Source organism: Ranitomeya imitator, chromosome 5 (assembly GCF_032444005.1).
Source record: "Ranitomeya imitator isolate aRanImi1 chromosome 5, aRanImi1.pri, whole genome shotgun sequence".
In the NCBI taxonomy this organism is placed as follows: Eukaryota; Metazoa; Chordata; class Amphibia; order Anura; family Dendrobatidae; genus Ranitomeya; species Ranitomeya imitator.
This window is the reverse complement of record NC_091286.1, coordinates 459,134,310-459,150,881: the sequence shown is the minus strand read 5'-3', so window position 1 is coordinate 459,150,881 and position 16,572 is coordinate 459,134,310. Positions and strand designations below refer to the sequence as shown.

Here is a 16,572-nt window from a genome sequence, read left to right as displayed (position 1 = left end):
GTCTACTTTTATTTCGCCAGGTCTGGTGTCAGGTAATCCACGACCAGTGGGTGGCAGAGCTCGTATCTTCAGGTTACAAGATAGAGCTGGTTCAGCTGCCTCCTCCCCGTTTCTTCCCATCCCGTCTTCCCAGGTGCAAATCTCTTCGTCAAAGCCTGTTCAATTCCATAGAGTCTCTCCGTATCAGCGGTGTCATTTCTCCTGTTCCAAAGGAAGAAAGGTTTCAGGGCTTTTATTCCAATCTTTTTGTAGTCCCCAAAAAGGATGGAGCAGTGAGGCCTATCCTAGATCTCAAGCTCTTAAACAGGTTTGTCCGCGTTCGTCACTTTCGGATGGAGTCTCTACGGTCAGTCATCGCTTCTCTGGAAAAGGGAGAATTTTTGGCCTCAGTAGACATTCAGGATGCTTATCTTCATATTCCCATCTTTCCGCTCCATCAAAGATTTCTCCGGTTTGCCGTAAACAATCTACACTTCCAGTTCACGGCATTACCTTTCGGACTGGCCTCCGCTCCCAGGGTGTTCACAAAAGTCATGTCGACTGTGGTGTCCATTCTGCACTCCCGAGGTATAGTCGTCTTGCCATACCTAGACGATCTGCTGATCAAGGGACCGACATTTCTATCTTGCAGGGAAAATGTCGGCATCACTCTGGACACCCTTTCCCGTCTAGGTTGGGTGGTAAATTTAAAGAAGTCTTCCCTACAGCCGTCTCGAAAAATCTCTTTTTTAGGCATGATCTTCGACACCTCTCAAGCCCTAACTATCCTTCCCCAGGACAAGGTCTTAGCCCTTTGGCGGGAAGTGAAGAATCTTCTACAACCATACCCTCATACGATTCGGTCCGGGATGAGGGTGTTAGGAAAGATGGTTGCAACCATAGAGGCGGTTCCGTTTGCACAGTTTCATCTTCGACCCCTCCAGCGTGCAATCCTATCAGTATGGAACAGAAATCCTCTCTCTCTCTCAACCGCAAATTTCAGTTGTCTTTCCAGACCAAGCAGGCTCTCGCTTGGTGGCTAAACAGCTCATCTCTACTCAGGGGAAAGCCTTTTCCCCCAACCAATTGGCTAGTGGTCACAACAGATGCCAGTCTCCTGGGTTGGGGAGCAGTGTTCTTCCATCATACAGCTCAGGGACGCTGGTCTGATCAGGAATCAGATCTCCTCATCAATATCTTAGAGATTCGAGCAGTCCGGCTAGCCTTGTTGCGTTTCCACCACCTTCTGGCGGGTCGCCCTGTCCGAATTCAATCGGACAACGCAACGGCGGTAGCCTACATAAATCACCAGGGGGGCACCCGCAGCAAGGCAGCCATGAAGGAGGTAAAACAGATTCTACTCTGGGCGGAGAGAAATCACTCTGTGATCTCGGCGGTCCACATTCCGGGCGAAGAAAACTGGGCGGCAGATTTCTTAAGCCGTCAGGGCCTAGCCTCCGGGGAGTGGTCTCTCCATCCCGAGGTTTTTTTGCAGATATGCCATCTTTGGGGAACTCCAGACGTGGATCTAATGGCATCCAAGTTGAATGCCAAGGTGCCCAGTTTTGTCTCTCGGCACCGAGATCCCCAGGCTATCGCTGTGGATGCGCTGATACTGTCTTGGAACCAATTTCGTCTCGCTTATCTGTTCCCTCCTCTGGCACTGCTCCCGAGAGTAATCAAGAAGATCAAATCAGAGAGAGTGCCGGCCATCCTGATAGCTCCGGATTGGCCACGACGGACCTGGTATGCAGACCTGGTACAACTTCTCGCCGGGGTTCCTTGGCGGCTCCCCGATCGGCCGGATCTTCTATCTCAAGGGCCGATCTACCACCAGAACTCAGAGGTCCTACGTTTGACGGCCTGGCCGTTGAATCTTGGGTTTTAACTCAGGCTGGGTTTTCTCAAGAAGTGGCTGATACCATGATCAGTGCACGTAAGTCCGTCTCGGCCAGGATTTATTATCACACTTGGAAGGTGTTTCTTTCCTGGTGTAGAGAGCGCGGGCTGCCTCCTCTGCGTTTTTCCGTTCCAAACATTCTAGCCTTCCTTCAAGCAGGCCTGGTTTCTGGGCTTGCTCCTAGTACTCTTAAAAGGCAGGTTTCGGCTTTATCAGTTCTTTTTCAGCGCAAGATTGCTCCTAATCGTCAAGTCAGGACTTTTTTTCAGGGAGTCGCTCATAAGGTCCCTCCTTATAAGACTCCTTTGGAAGCTTGGGACCTTAATCTGGTCTTAAGGGCTTTACAGGACGCTCCTTTTGAGCCTCTTCAAGAGGTTTCTTTGATGTTTCTTTCTTGGAAAGTCGTATTTTTAGTGGCCATAACGTCCATAAGACGGGTATCGGAGCTGGCAGCCCTTTCTTGTCGTCCTCCTTTTTTGCGTTTTCATCAGGACAAGGTGGTGCTCAGACCATCACCGTCCTTTTTGCCGAAAGTTGTTTCATCATTTCATATCAATGAAGATATTGTTCTGCCCTCTTTTTGTCCGGCACCTGCGCACCGTGTAGAAAAAGCTCTCCATACGTTGGATCTGGTGAGGGCTCTGAGGAGGTACGTTTCCCGTACGGCTCCTTTTCGCCAGACAGATGCTCTGTTTGTCCTTCCGCAGGGTCGCAGGAAGGGATGCGCGGCTTCAAAATCTACCTTGGCCAGGTGGATAAGGGCGACCATTCAGGAGGCTTATCGCTCCATGGGCATGACGGTTCCGGCCGGAATCAAGGCTCATTCGACTAGAGCGGTAGGGGCTTCCTGGGCCGTTCGGCACCAGGCCTCAGCAGAGCAGGTTTGCAAGGCTGCGACCTGGTCTAGTCTGCACACATTTGTTAAGCATTATAATATTCACTCCCAGACCTCTGCAGATGCAAGTCTGGGTAGAAGAATTCTTCAAGCGGCAGTGGCGCATTTGTAGACAAACATTATCTGGATGTCTTTTACTGGTGAGTTATGTTTTTCCCACCCAGGGACTGCTTTAGGACATCCCACAGTCCTGTGTCCCCCAGTGAGGCGAAGGAGAAATAGGGATTTTTGTGTTACTCACCGTAAAATCCTTTTCTCCGAGACGCTCATTGGGGGACACAGCTCCCTCCCTGGTAGCCTTATGGCTGCTTTGGTTATATCTGATTACATTAGTCAGTAGGATCTTTTCTAGACATAAAGTTTCTGTATTTATGCTGTTATACTATTTTTTGTGTTTTTGTTCTCCTACTGCTTTTTGCACCAAACTGGAGTCTCTGGTAGCCAGTGTCAGGGTGTATACGATGGAGGAGGAGCTAACTTTTTTTTTTCAAGTTTACTTAGTGTCAGCCTCCTGGCGGCAGAAGCATACACCCACAGTCCTGTGTCCCCCAATGAGCGTCTCGGAGTAAAGGATTTTACGGTGAGTAACACAAAAATCCCTATATCTGAAACCTACACCTGTTTCTGAATAGCCCAATAGTCAGTCTGTCTCTATAACATTGCACTTCTATGTGACAGGTCCATGTCTATTTTATATTTTTATTTTTATGCATGCCGACCCATAGTTGCATCGATCCAAAAACCGTTTTAAAAACTCAGCATGTCCTGTTCTCATCCTGTCTATGGATCAGACTCTGCCATTAAAGTTTATGGGGGTCTGTATAAAATAGATGACACATGGAAGACCTACTGTACTTTAATTAAAAAAGAGTGAAACACGGAATGAAAACTGATCCATTTGTTAAGTCAATGAATAAATTAAAGGTCAGACTTCTTGCTTCACTATAAAAACAAAACAAAAAACTGATTCAGCACGTATGCCCCATGGATGAAAAACTATCCGTTTGTAAAAATTCATCCGGATATGTGACTGTAGCCTTTCTAAGAGAGCCCTGATCTGAATCTCATAGGAAAGCAATGCGAGTCTCCCTTACAGTCCATACTGAAGACGATGTGTCATTCTTGCTGTGGGTCACATAGTACGGCTGAGGAACGAAACGGAGGCTCATAAATTCCTTTCAGGTGTTTATTCCTGATTTAACAACACTACTATATAAGAGAAGCTAAGAACTGCCAGACTCTCCAAAAAAATTTGGGTGCTTCTTTACATTTACGTCTTTAGTTCTATATTCTGCTGTCAGATTGAAGACCTCGTTTAAATTCTGTTGTTTATTTTCAGATTGTTTCAGAAACCATTTCATGGAAGGTATGATTTTACTCATATCAACGTACCTAATTAACATGCGCTGCAGTATCTTTATGTGCAATGTATATGCAATCTAATAAAAGTATAGTTAAAGGATACAGTCAAGTTTTTTTTTAATTGCTTTAGTTAGACAGCAAGATAATAAGCAAGTTTACAATTGACTTGCTGTTTCTATCTGATGTCATTCTGATGTCATTCTCCTGCAATGACTGATTTTATCGTATATAGTGTACAGATTGTTTCCAAGGAGCATGTTCATCAGTGCCTTGTCAAGTGTGCACAGTAGTTACATTACAGAGAAGGAGTTCTTATAACATCCCAATCAGCTCTCTCCAGCCCATTGATTTTGATACAGCAGTTACCCACTCTCCCTCCCTCTAAGCTCCTGACCAAGGTGCTGTTATCAGACCTGTAGAATCACAATCCCCTAGCTCAAGCATGGGCAGTTTTCAGAGCAATTCCCTTCCCCTAAACTAGGATCACTTTCCTGAGCTGTCTGCTTGTTCAAAGTTCCTGTTATCTCTACATCTAAATATAGTGGTAACAGTGTAGACATCAAACAAGCACTGACAGAATGTTAATGTGTTCTAGCAAAAGGAGCCCCTGACCAAAACTGCCACTCAATGAGGAGTGCCCGCCCCTCAAATAACCAGAAAGTAAGGAGACTGCAGATCTCTGAGCTGCTCAAGAGTTAACTTTAGAATACCCCTTTAAGGAAATTCCTGGAAAAATTATATTTTAGTTCTAACTAATGACAGAAAAATAATCCTTTATAAAGGTGGCTTGAGACTACGATCATCATAATCCACAGTGTTCCTACCATTAAGTACTGTTCCTTTCTGTAACCTTGGGTTATGTTCAATAAAATTATCATGGCACCAGGGAGAAACAGAGTCCATAAGGTGAGAAAAAATTTAAATATAAAGACTTAAATGTATTTTATACATTTAATATCTATTTTTCTTGTAATTAAGTTGGTGAAATGGTTAAAAAACACTTTTTTTTAAATATTTTATTTGGAAACTTTGAGTTGATGGGGCTTTGATTCTGTACCCTCAGCTTTGTCTATCTCTCTGGCTCTCGAACAATCCTGCTTGGTGTGCCTCGAAATCTCCCCTTGCCTAATGTTGGATCGGGCAGAAGGGAAAGGAGCTGCTCAACCTCTCTAAACATTTGTTGTTGTTTCCCTCTACAAATTACAACTGATTATTAAAGGGTCCCATCAGAAGGGCAACTTCTGATCAGCCCATTGCAGTGGAGCCAACCAACAATTGGAAATGTAAAAATCCTTTTAAAGTGCCAGGTGCCTGATTATTTCTCCTCTTCTCAGTTTATACTCACAATTGAAAGAGTAATAGTGTTTCTGCTGAGAAAATCGGTGTTAATAGCTCACCTCTTTCATTTTTGACCCCTTAATAATAGTGACTACCAAAGACCCCCAATGACCTAAAAGGCCACATATAATCCAATGACCTTGATGTCTAGATTACATAGCAAAAAAAAATCTCTGCTGCAAAATCATGATTGACAGATTATTGATCTGGGAAACAAGGCATGACGCATGATTAACTACTTGTTGTACTAGTGATTGTCGAAAAGTAAGCAGAAGTTGTTGGAGCCCCATAAAAAAATCAGCCTCTTCGATTTGCCAATAGTTCAGCCCCTTTTACAGGGTAAAAGTGCATTAATAAACATGTATTTAAATGTTAAAATATCTTCAAAAGGTCTTCTGTGACCTAGTGAGAGATAACAGATGTGAATTAAGAAAAAAAATTAAACTTTTAAAAAGGAAGGCCATCGCCAGTCCAAACCATTAATTCTAGACCTGTCCTAGATAAGGAAAATATGCGGAAATGGGCAAACTCAACTTAAAATATCTCTTAGGAAGAAAATTTGAAAAAATGTGGAAAACTGATGCTTATGCAATGCGCACACTGTCATGATTCCCCTGTATTACCAGTGCAAGCGGAGTGTCACGTGTCCACAGGTATGCGATTTGCATGCTCGTGGGTCACATGCCAACGAGATTGTTAGCTTTATCACTCAGAGCATTGAGAGAAGTGGAGGATAAGAATCTAATTGGCAAATGATCACAATAAGGCAAATCGCCTTCTTGAGGACATGCGGCCGCACACTTGAGAATCGTGACAGTGTGTGTATTGCACACTATCATGATTCTGCAGTATGCTGTCACATTGACTGACTGCAGATTTTTCTTCGTAGCTTGAATCACCCCCCTCCACCACTAATATCCATTGTGGGTTGGATTGGCTCATCATAATCTCTACAGATATACACAATTGCCATTAGATATGTCTGTTGGGATGAAAAATTAACATGTTGGTTATTCTATTCAATAAGTCAATAATACACATGAAAATAAGCAACTTTGTAATATACCTTATCAGTGGAATCTGCTTCTTTCCCCTCCTGGACTGATGTTTCGTTCTAAATTCATGTGTAAAATCTAAATTCAGTGAAGACCAATTATCCCAATATTAAGATGGGAGATGACACTTTTTTAAATTCTGTAGAGAAAAGGAGGGAAGAGCTGGAGGCTAACTGTTCAGTATAGAACCTTATAAGCACCAACTGTCATCTCCTATCTCAGTAATTGGAAAGTCTCTAGTCACCGAAGACAGATGTTGCCTGTAAATTGTGAATTATGAGAATGAATTATCCATCCAGGAGGAGAAAGAGGCAGATTTTTCTTTATAAAATATATTACAAACTTTATTATTTTCATGTGTACTATAGATTTAAAAAAAAAAATTAAAGCCATCTTTACGCTTTTCAATTTTCTCAAGTCCTTTTGGCTTCATATCATCTAAGTTAAATAATGGAACCTTAATAGGATCAGTAGAGCAAGTAGGACGATTTAAATCATTTCCTATTGGGCGTAGCTATAGTTGTGGTGTTCGTAACTTATGGCATTGGCTATACCTATATTCCATGTTGCCACATCATTAGCTCGAAGCGATGGCTCCAGAATCCGGAGTGCTGAATGGCCTCTCCTCCAATGTATTTCAGCTCCGGACATAGACGAGTCGTCAGTCATGCAGCTGGCGGAGATGGGTTTTCCTCTGGAGGCTTGTCGGAAGGCTGTGTACTACACTGGAAGCATGGGTGCAGAGTTAGCTTTCAACTGGATAATTGCACACATGGAAGATCCTGGTCAGTAAAGTAACAATGAGGCCGTGAATGAACAAGTATGGGTTAAGATTCTCTGCTATTAGCCTTAATAGAGAATTTCTAAGGACCCAAAGATTATAGGAATAGATCATGGAAATAGTGGGAAGTCTGTTAATTCTTTATTACAAAGTATTCAACTAGGAGATCAGTTTTAGGTCGAGGCTGGGGACATAGGTTCAAAACCCTTTGTTTTTCAGCTTGCTTTTTAGAACTTGCAATTCTTAAATGGTTGTCGTTTTGGAATAAATATGTTCTGTGTTTCTCATTAGATTTTGCAGAACCATTAAACATCCCTGGGTGTGCGGCTACATCAGCCCAACCGTCCTATGGACTGTCCGCACAAGTCAACCAACCACCAGAAGAAATTGTAGCTCTCATCACATCCATGGGTTTCCAGAGAAATCAAGCGTTTCAGGCATTGAGGGCAACAGTAAGTTACTTTACAGCATAAAAAACATGAAGCTTCAGTATACTGCAATGTAAAGTAAGACCCAAACAGTAGTTATAATGATCTGTGTTTATCAAAAATACTAGAAAAAAGGTTAATATCCTACTGGCATCGCAAAGTTATGAATATTTGTGCTCATTTCCAGGCCACGTTTATGCTACTCTGGAAGCTCCTTTTAAGTGCTTCTCAACAAGGTCCTTACACTATATTAAACAATTAGAGTACGGGAATTCCCTTGTCTGCGCATCTCTGTTCCCCAACTCTATACTCATACGAGAAAAGTTCTGTGAATATAATGTTAGAATGTAGTGTACTGATCTTGCTGAGCAGCAGTTGTAAGGGGCTTCTAAAGGAGCATTAAATCACACTGCAGTATAGTCTCTGTTATGGCTGGCAATCAGGCAACACAGCGTGCAGTAATCAGCGCACATACAGAGATCTGGCAATAACCAAAAACAATAGGACGAGCTCTGAGACGTGGAATCTCTGTAGACTGCAGTACCTGATCTATCCTCACACAACTATAAGCAGCAGTGGATTGCGCCTATCACTACCTATGCAACTCGGCACTGCCTGAGGAGCTGACTAGCCTGAAGATAGAAATACAAGCCTGACTTACCTCAGAGAAATACCCCAAAGGAATAGGCAGCCCCCCACATATAATGACTGTTAGCAAGATGAAAAGACAAACGTAGGAATGAAATAGATTCAGCAAAGTGAGGCCCGATATACTAGACAGAGCGAGGATAGCAAAGAGAACTATGCAGTCTACAAAAAACCCTAAAACGAAAACCACGCAAAGGGGCAAAAAGACCCACCGTGCCGAACTAACAGCACGACGGTGCACCCCTTTGCTTCTCAGAGCTTCCAGCAAAAGTAAATAGCAAGCTGGACAGAAAAAACAGAAAACAAACTAGAAGCACTTATCTAGCAGAGCAGCAGGCCCAAGGAAAGATGCAGTAGCTCAGATCCAACACTGGAACATTGACAAGGAGCAAGGAAGACAGACTCAGGTGGAGCTAAATAGCAAGGCAGCCAACGAGCTCACCAAAACACCTGAGGGAGGAAGCCCAGAGACTGCAATACCACTTGTGACCACAGAAGTGAATTCAGCCACAGAATTCACAACAGTACCCCCCCTTGAGGAGGGGTCACCGAACCCTCACCAGAACCCCCAGGCCGACCAGGATGAGCCACATGAAAGGCACGAACAAGATCTGGGGCATGGACATCAGAGGCAAAAACCCAGGAATTATCTTCCTGAGCATAACCCTTCCATTTGACCAGATACTGGAGTTTCCGTCTAGAGACACGAGAATCCAAAATCTTCTCCACAATATACTCCAATTCCCCCTCCACCAAAACAGGGGCAGGAGGCTCCACAGATGGAACCATAGGTGCCACGTATCTCCTCAACAACGACCTATGGAATACATTATGTATAGAAAAGGAGTCTGGGAGGATCAGACGAAAAGACACCGGATTGAGAATCTCAGAAATCCTATACGGACCAATAAAACGAGGTTTAAATTTAGGAGAGGAAACCTTCATAGGAATATGACGAGAAGATAACCAAACCAGATCCCCAACACGAAGTCGGGGTCCCACACGGCGTCTGCGATTAGCGAAAAGCTGAGCCTTCTCCTGGGACAAGGTCAAATTGTCCACTACCTGAGTCCAGATCTGCTGCAACCTGTCCACCACAGAATCCACACCAGGACAGTCCGAAGACTCAACCTGTCCTGAAGAGAAACGAGGATGGAACCCAGAATTGCAGAAAAATGGAGAGACCAAGGTAGCCGAGCTGGCCCGATTATTAAGGGCGAACTCAGCCAACGGCAAAAATGACACCCAATCATCCTGGTCAGCGGAAACAAAACATCTCAGATATGTTTCCAAGGTCTGATTGGTTCGTTTGGTCTGGCCATTAGTCTGAGGATGGAAGGCCGAGGAGAAAGATAGGTCAATGCCCATCCTACCACAAAAGGCTCGCCAGAACCTCGAGACAAACTGGGAACCTCTGTCAGAAACAATATTCTCAGGAATGCCATGTAAACGAACCACATGCTGGAAGAACAAAGGCACCAAATCAGAGGAGGAAGGCAATTTAACCAAAGGCACCAGATGGACCATTTTAGAAAAGCGATCACAGACCACCCAAATGACCGACATTTTTTGAGAAACGGGAAGGTCAGAAATGAAATCCATCGAAATATGTGTCCAAGGCCTCTTCGGGACCGGCAAGGGCAAAAGCAACCCACTGGCACGTGAACAGCAGGGCTTAGCCCTAGCACAAATTCCACAGGACTGCACAAAAGCACGCACATCCCGCGACAGAGATGGCCACCAGAAGGATCTAGCAACCAACTCCCTGGTACCAAAGATTCCTGGATGACCGGCCAGCACCGAACAATGAAGTTCAGAGATAACTTTACTAGTCCACCTATCAGGGACGAACAGTTTCTCGGCCGGACAACGATCAGGTTTATTAGCCTGAAATTTCTGCAACACTCTCCGCAAATCAGGGGAGATGGCAGACACAATGACTCCTTCCTTGAGGATACTCGCCGGCTCAGATAACCCCGGAGAGTCGGGCACAAAACTCCTAGACAGAGCATCCGCCTTCACATTTTTAGAGCCCGGAAGGTATGAAATCACAAAATCAAAACGAGCAAAAAATAACGACCAACGGGCCTGTCTAGGATTCAAGCGCTTGGCAGACTCAAGATAAGTAAGGTTCTTATGATCAGTCAAAACCACCACGTGATGCTTAGCACCCTCAAGCCAATGACGCCACTCCTCGAATGCCCACTTCATGGCCAGCAACTCTCGGTTGCCCACATCATAATTACGCTCAGCAGCAGAAAATTTCCTGGAAAAGAAAGCACATGGTTTGAACACTGAGCAACCAGAACCTCTCTGTGACAAAACCGCCCCTGCACCAATCTCAGAAGCATCAACCTCGACCTGGAACGGAAGAGAAACATCAGGTTGACACAACACAGGGGCACAGCAAAAACGACGCTTCAACTCCTGAAAAGCTTCCACGGCAGCAGAAGACCAATTAACCAAATCAGCACCCTTCTTGGTCAAATCGGTCAATGGTCTGGCAATGCTAGAAAAATTACAGATGAAGCGACGATAAAAATTAGCAAAGCCCAGGAATTTCTGCAGACTTTTTAGAGATGTCGGCTGAGTCCAATCCTGGATGGCCTGAACCTTAACCAGATCCATCTCGATAGTAGAAGGGGAAAAGATGAACCCCAAAAATGAAACTTTCTGCACACCGAAGAGACACTTTGATCCCTTCACGAACAAGGAATTAGCACGCAGTACCTGGAAAACCATTCTGACTTGCTTCACATGAGACTCCCAATCATCTGAGAAGATCAAAATGTCATCCAAGTAAACAATCAAGAATTTATCCAGATACTCACGGAAAATGTCATGCATAAAAGACTGAAAAACAGATGGAGCATTGGCAAGTCCGAACGGCATCACCAGATACTCAAAATGACCCTCGGGCGTATTAAATGCCGTTTTCCATTCATCTCCCTGCCTGATTCTCACCAGATTATACGCACCACGAAGATCAATCTTAGTAAACCAACTAGCCCCCTTAATCCGAGCAAACAAGTCAGAAATCAATGGCAAGGGATACTGAAACTTAACAGTGATCTTATTAAGAAGGCGGTAATCAATACACGGTCTTAGCGAACCATCCTTCTTGGCTACAAAAAAGAACCCTGCTCCCAATGGTGACGACGATGGGCGAATATGTCCCTTCTCCAGGGACTCCTTCACATAACTGCGCATAGCGGTGTGTTCAGGTACGGACAAATTAAATAAACGACCCTTAGGGAATTTACTACCAGGAATCAAATCGATAGCACAATCACAATTCCTATGCGGAGGTAGGGCATCAGACTTGGACTCTTCAAATACATCCTGAAAGTCCGACAAGAACTCTGGGATGTCAGAAGGAATGGATGACGAAATAGACAAAAATGGAACATCACCATGTACTCCCTGACAACCCCAGCTGGTTACCGACATAGAGTTCCAATCCAATACTGGATTATGGGTTTGTAGCCATGGCAACCCCAACACGACCACATCATGCAAATTATGCAGTACCAGAAAGCGAATAACTTCCTGATGTGCAGGAGCAATGCACATGGTCAGCTGGGCCCAGTACTGAGGCTTATTCTTGGCCAAAGGTGTAGCATCAATTCCTCTCAACGGAATAGGACACCGCAAAGGCTCCAAGAAAAATCCACAACGTTTAGCATAATCCAAATCCATCAGATTCAGGGCAGCGCCTGAATCCACAAACGCCATGACAGAATACGATGACAAAGAGCACATTAAGGTAATGGACAAAAGGAATTTGGACTGTACAGTACCAATAACGGCAGAGCTATCGAACCGCCTAGTGCGTTTAGGACAATTAGAAATAGCATGAGTAGAATCACCACAATAGAAACACAGTCTGTTCAGACGTCTGTGTTCTTGCCGTTCTACTTTAGTCATAGTCCTGTCGCACTGCATAGGCTCAGGTTTACTCTCAGACAATACCGCCAGATGGTGCACAGATTTACGCTCGCGCAAGCGACGACCGATCTGAATGGCCAAGGACATAGACTCATTCAAACCAGCAGGTATAGGAAATCCCACCATTACATCCTTAAGAGCTTCAGAGAGACCCTTTCTGAACAAAGCCGCTAGTGCAGATTCATTCCACAGAGTGAGTACTGACCACTTCCTAAATTTCTGACAATATACTTCTACATCATCCTGACCCTGGCATAAAGCCAGCAGATTTTTCTCAGCCTGATCCACTGAATTAGGCTCATCGTAAAGCAATCCCAGCGCCTGGAAAAATGCATCAACATTACTCAATGCAGAATCTCCTGGTGCAAGAGAAAACGCCCAGTCCTGTGGGTCGCCGCGCAAAAAAGAAATAATAATCAAAACCTGTTGAATAGGATTACCAGAAGAATGAGGTTTCAAGGCCAAAAATAGCTTACAATTATTTCTGAAGCTCAGGAATTTAGTTCTGTCACCAAAAAACAAATCAGGAATCGGAATTCTTGGTTCTAGCATCGATTTCTGATCAATAGTATCTTGAATCTTTTGTACATTTACAACGAGATTATCCATTGAGGAGCACAGAGCCTGAATATCCATGTCCACAGCTGTGTCCTGAAGCACTCTAATGTCTAGGGGAAAAAAAAGACTGAAGACAGAGCTAAGAAAAAAAAATGCTGTCAGGATTTCTTTTTTCCCTCTATTGGGAATCATTGGTGTGGCTCCTTGTACTGTTATGGCTGGCAATCAGGCAACACAGCGTGCAGTAATCCGCGCACATACAGAGATCTGGCAATAACCAAAAACAATAGGACGAGCTCTGAGACGTGGAATCTCTGTAGACTGCAGTACCTGATCTATCCTCACACAACTATAAGCAGCAGTGGATTGCGCCTATCACTACCTATGCAACTCGGCACTGCCTGAGGAGCTGACTAGCCTGAAGATAGAAATACAAGCCTGACTTACCTCAGAGAAATACCCCAAAGGAATAGGCAGCCCCCCACATATAATGACTGTTAGCAAGATGAAAAGACAAACGTAGGAATGAAATAGATTCAGCAAAGTGAGGCCCGATATTCTAGACAGAGCGAGGATAGCAAAGAGAACTATGCAGTCTACAAAAAACCCTAAAACGAAAACCACGCAAAGGGGCAAAAAGACCCACCGTGCCGAACTAACAGCACGGCGGTGCACCCCTTTGCTTCTCAGAGCTTCCAGCAAAAGTAAATAGCAAGCTGGACAGAAAAAACAGAAAACAAACTAGAAGCACTTATCTAGCAGAGCAGCAGGCCCAAGGAAAGATGCAGTAGCTCAGATCCAACACTGGAACATTGACAAGGAGCAAGGAAGACAGACTCAGGTGGAGCTAAATAGCAAGGCAGCCAACGAGCTCACCAAAACACCTGAGGGAGGAAGCCCAGAGACTGCAATACCACTTGTGACCACAGAAGTGAATTCAGCCACAGAATTCACAACAAGTCTCTGGGAGAGAAGGAAGTAAAATAAAGTAAATAGTAGTTCCCGTGTAACCATGTTCCTAAGGCTATGTGCACACGATGCGGATTTGCTGCGGATCCGCAGCGGATTTTTCCGCGCAGAAACGCTGCAGATCCGCACTGTGATGTACAGTACAATGTAAATCAATGGGGTAAAAAAATAGCTGTGCAGAAGGTGCAGAAAAATCAGTGTGGAATTGCTGCGGATTTCAAAGAAGTGCATGTCACTTCTTTTGTGCGGATCTGCAGCGTTTCAGCACCCCTCCATGTTAAAAATCCACAGGGGCAAAAAGCGCAGAAAATCCGCACAAAATCTGCATAAAAACCGCAGCAAATCCGCAGCTGCGGATTCTGCCAGGAGATGCGGATTTTGTGCAGAAAATTCTGCACCTCTTTTCTTACGTGTGCACATAGCCTTAGATTTAAGAAAAAATACATCATTAGGGTTACTGTAGTTACTGGTAGCTAAGAAGTGTGGCTCAAAGTAAGAAACATAATTTCCTTTTAAACAGGGTCCCTGTGCCTGGATAGGACTTGAATATGTAGTAAAAGATTTAGTTTACAGCATGCTTGTCAGCGAATACAGCACGTGCAATATTGATTCTAACTCAGAAACCTCTGTAAAGTCTAGAGTGTCAGGGCAACATTGTGATGATATAGCCCACTAACAATGCTGCCTACATTGACGTTCTATTGCAACCTTGTATTTAAGCAATGTCAGGTCACAGGAGAAAAATACAATCTGATGTAGCGTTTATCCAGTGAGAGAATTGCAAATTACAATTACAGTGATGCTTTAGTTGCAGGAAAGGCAATCTTTCTTCTTGACACGGTTTCCAGCAGGTTACATAACAGCAAGGTGCTATATTTTCCTTAATGAACAGAATCCCTTTAAGGGGTTGTTGGCTTTGAACAATCCCTGCTTGTTAAAATGTAATCTTAGATATAGTGCAGGGGAATTGACTAAAGAGTATCCCTTTGGATCAGCAATGTAGTGCAGGATAGGGCAGGCACTCAAAAAGACTTAATATTTGCAACCAATGTGTTCTCTAATAACTCATTCTTTAATAGTATATTTGGAAAGAGATTTTGTTATATTGGAGAAGACCATTTATGTCCATTTAAAGGGAATTGGTAAGCAGGTTTTTGCTATGTAATCTGCGGCCAGCATGAGGTAGCAGCTAAGACACAGATTCCAGGGATGTCACTTATTATGCTGTGTGCTGTTGTTTTCATACAATGATAGTTTTAGCACCAGGAGATTATCACTGCCTGGACCACAGTGCACATGAGCCCTGGTCCTACCACGCCCCCTCCTCTGATGAGTAGTTTCCTGTCAATAGACAATGTACATAGAAAGCTGTGGTGTTGGCGGGGTTAGCTTTCTGAGCTCTGCCACATGCTGCGTCTAAAAACAGACAACTGCTGCACCCATAGGGGTGGAGCCGCATATTCATGACTGTAATGGGCAGCCCCACGTGACCGCTCATACAGGAGAAGGTGCGGCGAGGACAGGATGCTGCGAGGGAGCCGGGTGAGTATTTTATTAACAGTGGGGGGGGGGGGGGGGGGGGTTGCACATGGGGTGGGAGGGGGTGGGGACAGGGATCTTTATTTTAAACACGAAAACAAAAAAAAAAAGGATTTTTCATATCTTCTAGCCAGCCTGCTGGAGAGAAGATATGAATGGCGGCTTTAGCACCAGATGCAAGGGTCAGCGCTTATCTCTAGTGCTGTCTCCTGCACGCTCCGTGTGGTACCCAGTTGGCACACGGGCGGCACACGTGTGCCGCTCGTGTGCCACATGGATGGCCTACGTGAGCTCACGGACACACGGACACGGATAACTCCGGTACCGATTTTTCCGGTACCGGAATTATCTGGACTTGTGAGACTGGCCTAAGGGTTATGAAGGTTGCTAAAAGGAATTTTTAGTCTGGTAAGCATTTATTTAATTTGTATAGTACTAAAACACCAAAATCTATTGTACAACCAAATTCCAAAATTAGTGTACATTATGTTCAGCCTACAGAGTACAGATATAAAAAAAATGAGTGCAGGACCCTCATCTGAACAGATCCTTAGCATCAAAAATTGCCAAATAAACTGTCAGGGCCGTTTTTGGGGCTCCCATGAAATGGATCTGAGAGCTGAGCATGCGCGACCGCCTCCTCATTACTGGGCAGCGCACATTCGGCCACCATTCTCTACATAGCTATGTTCATGGCCCAGAAGTGGAAACTCTGGATAATATCGATTCTAAAATTCTTCAGATCAATTAGAAGCCATTTTTTGCTCCGATATTTTTAAACTAGCTTTTTCCTCTCCCATCCTAGAACAACAATCTAGAACGAGCCTTGGACTGGATATTCTCGCATCCCGAATGTGAAGATGAAGCTGCAAATCCTTCAGAATCTGTGGATGCTGAAAACAATCAGCAATCAAATGGAATCCTAACTAACAATGAAGACGGACCTCGAGTTAAAGACGGGAATGGAAGTAAGAGGAGCGATGCTGTTTGTTACTGATGGCTTATTTGCTACAGCGATGTGATCAATAACATTTTGTTTTTTCCTCCTGGCCCTTCAAAAGCAATCATTTTATGTATTTATTTTTCTTTTGAGACAGTTGTTTGAGGGCTTGTTTTTTTTTTTTCTGTATGTGTTGTAGTGTTGAATGACCCCATTCATTTTACTGTGTAAT

The 16,572-nt window shown here is 44.2% G+C and overlaps 1 protein-coding gene across 1 annotated transcript in view; it reads left to right on the top strand.

Moving 5' to 3' along the window:
- Nucleotides 1-16,572, top strand: part of USP13 (ubiquitin specific peptidase 13) — a 161,152-nt gene that overhangs the window by 139,578 nt on the left and 5,002 nt on the right. The window contains exons 16-19 of the mRNA XM_069727263.1: nt 4,114-4,140; nt 7,171-7,314; nt 7,602-7,762; nt 16,206-16,368. Coding sequence (XP_069583364.1) covers nt 4,114-4,140; nt 7,171-7,314; nt 7,602-7,762; nt 16,206-16,368 — 495 coding nt within the window. The remainder of the gene's footprint in view (nt 1-4,113; nt 4,141-7,170; nt 7,315-7,601; nt 7,763-16,205; nt 16,369-16,572) is intronic.